The 8,616-nt window shown below is 39.0% G+C and overlaps 1 protein-coding gene across 2 annotated transcripts; it reads left to right on the top strand.

The window, feature by feature from the left end:
- Positions 1 to 524: 524 nt before the first annotated feature.
- On the top strand, positions 525 to 8,218 carry LOC123877614 (myrosinase 1-like). Of its 2 annotated transcripts, XM_045924437.1 has the most exons (8): positions 525 to 589; positions 1,066 to 1,105; positions 1,441 to 1,532; positions 3,063 to 3,638; positions 3,986 to 4,228; positions 4,874 to 5,031; positions 5,721 to 5,965; positions 7,941 to 8,218. In XM_045924437.1, the coding sequence occupies exons 3-8, from the start codon at positions 1,454 to 1,456 to the stop codon at positions 8,092 to 8,094; spliced, it is 1,455 nt and encodes a 484-aa protein (XP_045780393.1). In that variant the 5' UTR covers positions 525 to 589; positions 1,066 to 1,105; positions 1,441 to 1,453; the 3' UTR covers positions 8,095 to 8,218. The 2 variants fall into 2 exon arrangements, with proteins under 2 accessions (XP_045780393.1, XP_045780392.1); XM_045924436.1 differs by lacking the exon at positions 525 to 589 and having other exon boundaries at positions 1,018 to 1,105.
- Positions 8,219 to 8,616: the final 398 nt, after the last annotated feature.

Here is an 8,616-nt window from a genome sequence, read left to right as displayed (position 1 = left end):
AATCCCATGGGAACTCTTTGATTTTCCAGGATAATAAGTAGCCTATGTGCTAATCCAGGATATTATCTATCTCCATTCCGAATTTCAGCCAAATCCGTCCAGTAGTTTTTGCGTGAAGGAGTAACAAACATACACACACACACACACACACATACAAACTTTCGCCTTTATAATATTAGTGTGATAACTCATAGAAACCATATTTGCCGCGCAGAGCAGTTTAAGTGCGTTGGGACCTAGCATAGATTTATTATTTGGATTTCTGTGGGACCTAACCTCGCGTTAGAATCGCGTAGGGCCTGACACTTGTCTGAAACATGCGTGGTGGCATCGAGTGCTGACCACTTAAAAATCCTCACTAGTGGCGAAGACCGTATTGAATTGGCCTGAGGGCCGGACGCGGCCCGCGGGCCGTATGTTTGACATACCTGACTTAAGCCTTTAATGTCTTATTTACTCTTGTTGTAACTTCTAATGAATGTAAGACCTAATTAGGTACAAAGTAACCAAAAGTCCATAATGTTACAGGTTTCCTCGCGATGTTTTCCTTCACCGTTTAAAGCAAGTCGAACTTACATCGTCTAAATATGTGAGTATAGCTGGTACATTCTATAATTACAACTGATATATTTTAATTGCTTTTAAAACGCACATATATATTACTATCCGATGCCCGCGAATTCGCCCGCGTGGATTTGGGTTTTTCGAAATCCCGTGGGAACTCTTTGATTTTCCGGGATAAAAAGTAGCCTATATACTAATCCAGAATATTATCTACCTCCATTCTAAATTTCAGCCAAATCCGTCTAGTAGTTTTTGCCTGAAGGAGTAACAAACACACACACACACACACACACAAATTTTCGCCTTTATATTATACCTATTAGTGTGATTATCATGTAACTCCGAAAAGTTAGAATTAGAGTTAGTATTTAATTATGTACTTAATGATAAAATAAGAACCGTCTTAGATATTTACATGTAGTAGGTACTTGTTATCATTATTGTTAGTCTACCTAAAGACTTTTACTGATAATAATTTAGCTGTAAAACCCTTCATTTCAGTGAGGTCGTCACTCGAGGGAGCCATCGAATCGTTGTTGAGGTAAATGCATTTTCAACATTATACCAACCCCCGACCCAAAAAGTGTTATTTAGACGTGTGTATCTGTGTATCTCTCTGTGGCATCGTAGCTCCTAAACGAATGAACCGAGTTTGATTCAGTTTTTTTTTTTTGTTTGAAAGGTGGCTTGATCGAGAGTGTTCTTAGCTATAATCCAAGAAAATCGGTTCAGCCGTTCGAAAGTTATCAGTTCTTTTCTAGTTACTGTAACCTTCACTTGTCGGGGGTGTTATTTTTTAATTTGCACTTGTTCCATTTCTATTAGAAATCTTATATAGTAGTATAGACATTTCTTAAAACTAATGTAATTTTATAGAAAAGAGAGCAGAATGAGAAAACTACCTCAAGGACTTAAGCTTGGTGTTGCTACAGCATCATTCCAAATAGAAGGTGCATGGAATACTGCTGGTAGGTTATACAAACCAAATTATCAATCGACAGGCATTCATCCCTGGTCCTGTGGTCCTAGAGACCTCTTGAAAGAGGTCTCTAGAGAGACCTCTTTCAAGAGAGAGTAGAGTAGAGGTCTCTTGTAGGGATTTACATACGCCAAGGTCTTGCTTGGAGTTTCTCTACGTGATCAAGTTAGAAATCCGTAAGCGAACCAAAATAACTGACATAGCTAAATTACGGTTGCGAAGTTGAAGTGACAATGGGTAGGTTACGTAGTTCGAAAAACCGGCCAAGAGCGAGTCAAATTCGCGCACTGAGGGTTCCGTACTCTGGTGTTTTTCCAACATTTTGCACGATAAATCAAAAACTATTATACATAATAAAAATAAATAAAAATCTGTTTTAGGATGTACAGGTAAAGCCCTTTCATATGATACCCCACTTGGTATAGTTATCTCATTTTGAAAATTGAAACACATTTTTTTTTTAATTAAGTAACCACAAATTCGCGGTTCTCAGATTTATTCCTGTACTTGTGCTATAAGACCTACCTACCTACCAAATTTCATGATTCTAGGTCAACGGGAAATACCATAAAGGTTTCTTGACAGACACGACGGACGTCCGTCCGTCCGTCCGGACAGACAGACAGACAGACAGACAACAAAGTGATCCTATAAGGGTTCCGTTTTTCCTTTTGAGGTACGGAACCCCAAAAACCGATAGAGTTTGGGTAAGGCCTATTAAATGAGTATTCTTGATCGAACTTGGGCTTAGTACAAGGTAAGAAGCTGTTCCGGTGTAAAGAAGGTGAAGTCTTAAAAGGTCCGTTCTAATTAAATAATTAGTTAAATAAATAAATAAATAAATAAGTAAGTACCGTTTGACTTTGTTGAGGATGACAAGTGTTTTGCCAGCAGTTTTTGCCTTGGATTCGATGCATTATCCAAAGTTGAGATTGGACAATATGTTGATGCTGATTAAGCAACGTAAGCCCCTGAAAATAGGTGTTTAGGTATAGAGTAGACATAAGTCCATGAACATTCAAAACCTGAGGCATTGTTGGCATACCTAACCAAAAATCTTAGTAAATATTTCAACAGAAATAAACTGGTACCGAATATTTTGATAGGTACTAGAGGATGCCCGCGACTTCGTCCGCGTGGATTTAGGTTTTTAAAGATCCCGTGGGAACTGTTTGATTTTCCGGGATAAAAAGTTGCCAATGTCAATTACAGGGACGCAAGCTGCCTCGGTACCAAATATCATACAAACCGGTTAAGCGGATGGGTCTTTAGGAATCACGCGGAAACTATTTCATTTTCCGTGATAAAAAGTAGCCTATTGTCCGTCCCCGGGATATAAGCCAACACTGTACCAAATTTCGTCAGAATCGGTTAAACTGTTGGGCCGTGAAAAGGTAGCAGACAGACAGTCAGACACACTTTCGCATTTATAATATTAAGTAAGTAGTGACTAATTATGCTAATTAATTATTGTGATATTTCTGATGTAATTAATATTCGAATTTCGGTGTTCCAACAGATAAAACGCCTCACATTTGGGACACTATGTGCCACGATCATCCTGAATATATAAAGGATAAGACAAACGCAGACGATGCGTGCAAATCCTTTGAATTCTACGAACGGGACATTGAAATGCTGAAATTCCTTGGAGTGGAATTTTACAGATTTTCCATATCCTGGCCAAGGATATTACCAACCGGTTATGCGAATAAGATAAGTGAAACAGGGTATCAGTACTATAACAACCTCATAAACAAATTGCTCGCTAACAACATTGAGCCTGTCGTCACTATCTACCATTGGGATCTACCACAGAATCTTCAAGACTTAGGAGGATGGGCCAATCCTCTAATAGTTGACTGGTTTGGTGATTATGCAAAAGTTTTGTATAAGTTGTTCGGTGATCGAGTCAAATCATGGATCACAATCAATGAACCAAAGCAATTCGGGGTGTTTGGATACGGAATGGAGAGATTCGCTCCCAGAATCAACGCTGCTGGTATTGGAGAATATTTAGCGACGAAGAATATTGTTCTTGCTCATGCGAGGGCCTGGCATATTTATGACGAGGAATTCAGGAACACGCAAAAAGGTATAAGAAAACTCCAAATCAAATAAGTACCTAGAAAGCTAACCGTAATGATTTCATGTTCAGACTACGTACATTTTTTTCGAATAAAATTTGCCATTTCGTGGAATCAATGCCTATTTCTAGGAAAGTTTTATTTTATTTCCATCTAAAACCCGGAGCCTCCAAATAAGTAAAGCATGTTATTCTAAAAACAAAAGACGCCGGACAAACTATTGATTCCACCTGAATAAAATGCATGATGTAAGACCAGTCGAATATTTACTTACTATCTCCATTGAGTATAGGTAGATAAGATAGATACAGATAGAAAACGCGAGAGAGTACCTAACATAAATTCTTGCTTTCAGGTGAATGTGGCATAACAATAGCCACGGACTTCCGTGGCGCAGTTTCAGATTCTCCAGAAGACATTGAAGCTGGTCTGGACGCTATAGAATTCGAGGTCGGATTGCACAGCCATCCCATATTCTCGTCAAAAGGCGGGTTCCCAGATCGTGTTGTAAGGCGAGTTGCTGCCAAAAGTGCTGAACAGGGCTTCCCAAGGAGTAGATTGCCAGAATTTACAGCAGAAGAAATTGAGTATGCCAAAGGTTGGCTTCTTGCAAATCGTTACTATAAACTTGTTCATAGGAACATATTATAAAATAATATTTAGAATAATAATATATAGAATAATAATAGATAATTTATAGTACATAGGAAAATATTATAAAATAATATTTAGAATAACTATTTGTGCATTTGTATTTGTGTGTTCCTGTTAGAGACAGCTGAGACATCCCCTCAATTGTCAGTTCTTCTTACCTCAAACCAATCACTGTAAATAATATCTTGATAATTATTGTATAAGAAATTCCTATCTAGTACAAATAGTCATCAATATTACACTTCACAGTGTCAGTCCAGTTAGTTTTTTAGGGTTCCGTAACTTAAAAGGAAAAACGGAACCCTTATAGGATCACTTTGTTGTCTGTCTGTCCGTCCGTCCGCCCGTCGTGTCTGTCCAGAAACCTATGGGGTACTACTGCCCGTTGACCTTGAATCATGAAAGGTAGGTAGGTAGGTCTTATAGCACAAGTACAGGAATAAATCTGAAAACCGCGAATTTGTGGTTCTGTCAGACAGACAGACAGACAACAAAGTGATCCTATAAGGGTTCCGTTTTTCCTTTTGAGGTACGGAACCCTAAAAATGTCCTAAATACGTGATAATTAAGGATTCTCTGTAAATTTGAGGTACCAGCGACTTCTATGGCTTCAACCACTACTCCACAAGATACTATACTCGTTCTACGTACACGCCTGGATCGCAACCAATACCTTCGTATGCTGATGATCTTGGTGCAGATTTCAACTATCTGGACTATGAGCCGGGCCTTCTACCTCATGTTACTGTAAGCATTTTTACCCGACTGCGGCAAAGCCAAAAGGAAGGGTTATGATTTTAGCAGTCTATGTATGTATGTATTTATTTTTGTATGGCCAGAGCCAGGTTTAGGTCTTGATAGGCCTTGAGGGTGAGTTATGAACTGGGGAAGGCTCAACAGATCTTATTGGTCGTAGTGATGTTATGGCTTACACTGAACTGGTTGGTTTTTAGGGTTCCGTACCTCAAAAGGAAAAACGGAACGCTTATAGGATCACTTTGTTGTTTGTCTGTCTGTATGTCCGTCGTGTCTGTCAAGAAACCTATAGGGTTCCCGTTGACCTAGAATCATGAAATTTGGCAGGTAGGTAGGTATTATAGCACAAGTACAGGAATAAATCTGAAAAGCGCGAATTTGTGGATATATCATGTAAAAAAAAAATTAAAATGTGTTTCAATTTTCAAAGTAGGATAACTATACCAAGTGAGGTATCTTAAGAAAGGGATTTACCTGTACATTCTTAAACAAATTTTTCTTTATTTTTATGCATAATACATAGTTTTTGATTTATCGTGCAAAATGTTGAAAAAAAATACCCGAGTACGGAACCCTCAGTGCGCGAGTCTGACTCGCACTTGGCCGGTTTTTTTACGTGCGACATACCTAAAAACTTTCGCATTTACAGCGTCTGATGATGTTCTTTTAACATTTTTCAGGTAATACCACCTGGTATACGAAAAGCTTTAAAATGGGTGAAAGACAATTGCAACAATCCACCTATATTTATAACAGAAAACGGTTTTGGGACAATCGGAGGCGGGCTGAGAGACCCTGAAAGGATATCCTACTACAGGAAATACCTAGATAATATTCTGGACGCAATAGAGGAAGATGGGTGTAATGTTGTCAAATATACGGCGTGGAGTCTGATGGACAATTTTGAATGGGACAGTGGTTTAAGGTACCCAACTATTCAAGCTAGCTAACTTCTTCAGACGTTGGTGTCCTAAAGTGCAAGCTTCTTGGGACACCAACGTCGCTAGGTCGCTTCCATCTGACGACTGCATTGGGAAGCGAAGCGAAGCGAAACGGAGTGTAAATACCTAGATGGACAGACGATATCCACATGGTACAGTGGATATGTGGAAAAGAGCGACCGCCGAGGTTCTTGCTGGTTCTTCTCGGTAGGAACGGCATTCCGAACCAGTGGTAACGACGATTTTGACGATTCGAAAGCACTTGTAAAAGTCTACTTCACATATCACATAATGTAATGTAATGTAATATGTAATCACACTAATATTATAAAGGCGAAAGTTTGTATGTGTGTGTGTGTGTGTGTGTGTGTGTGTGTGTATGTTTGTTACTCCTTCACGCTAAAACTCCTGGACGGATTGGGCTGAAATTTAGAATGGAGATAGATTATACTCTGGATTAGCACATAGGCTACTTTTTATCCCGGAAAATCAAAGAGTTCCCACGGGATTTTTAAAAAACTACATCCACGCGAACGAAGTCGCGGGCATCAGCTAGTATAATATTATAAAGGCGAAAGTTTGTATGTGTGTGTGTGTGTGTATGTTTGTTACTCCTTCACGCAAAAACTACTGGACGAATTTGGCTGAAATTCGGAATGGAGATAGATAATATCCTGGATTAGCACACAGGCTACTTTTAATCCCGGAAAACCAAAGAGTTCCCATAGGATTTCGAAAAACCTAAATCCACGCGGACGAAGTCGCGGGCGTCGTGAATAATAATCTATTCTATTCTATTCATGTAAGACACTGCACTCAGGCGGTGCAAGACCGTGGCGTGTGGACCTCTCTACCAGAGATCTATGTCCAGCGGTGGACGTCTAGCAGTTGATAATGATGATGATGATCGTCTTCTGCCTTCTTCTTGGGAACAGCGCAAGGAAACTTCACTAAAGTATAACTTCGGGCTAGACTTCGTCGGTGTCGGTGTTAGCTGGCGGGCGTGTTCTGCCTTTTTGGAGTGTTTTTTTTTTTGTTAAAACTGACTGGAAAGCGCTCTAAGGGGGTGCCGTGCGTATGTCGGCGAGCGCCGGCACAGACGGGGTCCACACTTGTATAGTTTAACTAACTTGTTACAAATAACTACAAACTTGACATTGCATATAAAGCTTCCCTAAATATCGAAATTCGAAATCGAATAGATCGAAATCGGTAGAAATTATGTTTCCACTTCCTACCCAGTGCTGAGGAATAGTAAGTAGTGTTGCATTCTGGAGTCTCAGGAGCTCTCAAAAGCCTCAATAGCTCAACGGTCATAGGAGCGAACTGAAATCCGAAAGGTCGGCGGTTCAAACCCCACCCGTTGCACTATTGTCGTATCCACTCCTAGCACAAGCTTTACGCTTAGTTGGAGGGGAAAAGGGAATGGTAGTCATGATTCAAATGACTAATATATTTTTTTTTTTTAAACTTCCCACCCAGTGCTGAGGAAAATTGCATACTGGAGTCTTTTTCTTAAATCTGTGATTATACCATGGTTATACTTACCTATAATCATAGATGAAATGATTCATCATTTGTTATATAGACCAAAGATCAATGCTGATTTTGTATTATGACCTGCCATACTAATGTCTACCCTGATTACGTTCCCAATTTAATTTTTGTACACTTCTTACATCTTTTCCATAAAGCTCTAAGATGAAATAACAAGACCCCCGACAAGTGAAGGTTACAGTAATTAGAAAAGAGCTGATAACTTTCAAACGGCTGAACCGATTTTCTTGGATTACAGCTAAGAACACTCTCAAGCCACCTTTCAAACAAAAAAAACTAAATCAAAATCGGTTCATTAGTTTAAGAGCTACGATGCCACAGACAGATACACAGATACACACGTCAAACTTATAACACCCCTCTTTTTGGGTCGGGGGTTAAAAAAGTCTTTTATTTTTCCAGTGCCAAATTCGGGCTCTTCCAAGTGGATTTTGATGACGAGAACAAGAAAAGAACAGCGCGGACATCCGCGTTGTGGTACAAGAACCTAATTGCTACGAGAACTTTGGATAGCAATAAGACGAGTATCCCAGAGTTGGAAGAACATGTTTTTTGAAATTTATTTTGCAGAGTTGTCGTTTCAAAAGGTCAACAATACAGTGGAGACTCGATTAATCTGACTAATTGTTGTCGTAAGGCATTCGGATAATTGAATGTATGAGGATAAGCGATTTTTGTACATATACCGTAGAGTCTCCTAACTTCAACTTATATGCCTAACATCGGCTAAAATTTAAAAAATTCAATATTTTTTTTCCTTTTATGGAAACACTAATTGTAGTGATTTGGGAAGTATACATATTTAATCATGGCACCATTGCAATGTCATTTGTCAAAATATTGATGGCCATTTTGTCACAATCGTGAGTATCTTCGGATCACGCACACGCTTCTTTTTTACCGACCCCGAAAATTTGTGTCATTACTCAATACTGCTTGGAGGTAAGTTTTTTAAATCTTTACTACAGTTTACTCATATAATCTATTACCAAAATTAAAAAAATCATTCAGATATGTTCGTTAACTACAGAAATATTAGGGCAGACAATGTTAGGATACAATCTGTAATCTTGGATGA

The sequence above is a fragment of the Maniola jurtina genome, chromosome 24 (assembly GCF_905333055.1).
Source record: "Maniola jurtina chromosome 24, ilManJurt1.1, whole genome shotgun sequence".
NCBI lineage: Eukaryota > Metazoa > Arthropoda > Insecta > Lepidoptera > Nymphalidae > Maniola > Maniola jurtina.
The sequence above is the reverse complement of the archived record's forward strand: the minus strand, read 5'-3'. Positions and strand labels throughout refer to the sequence as shown.

Excerpts from the sequence above, each read along its gene's own strand:
- LOC123877614 (XM_045924437.1), top strand. The coding sequence starts at position 1,454 with ATGAGAAAACTACCTCAAGGACTTAAGCTTGGTGTTGCTACAGCATCA. Across the intron at positions 3,639-3,985 it reads ATTCAGGAACACGCAAAAAG|GTGAATGTGGCATAACAATA; the intron begins GTATAAGAAAAC and ends TCTTGCTTTCAG. Across the intron at positions 5,032-5,720 it reads GCCTTCTACCTCATGTTACT|GTAATACCACCTGGTATACG; the intron begins GTAAGCATTTTT and ends AACATTTTTCAG.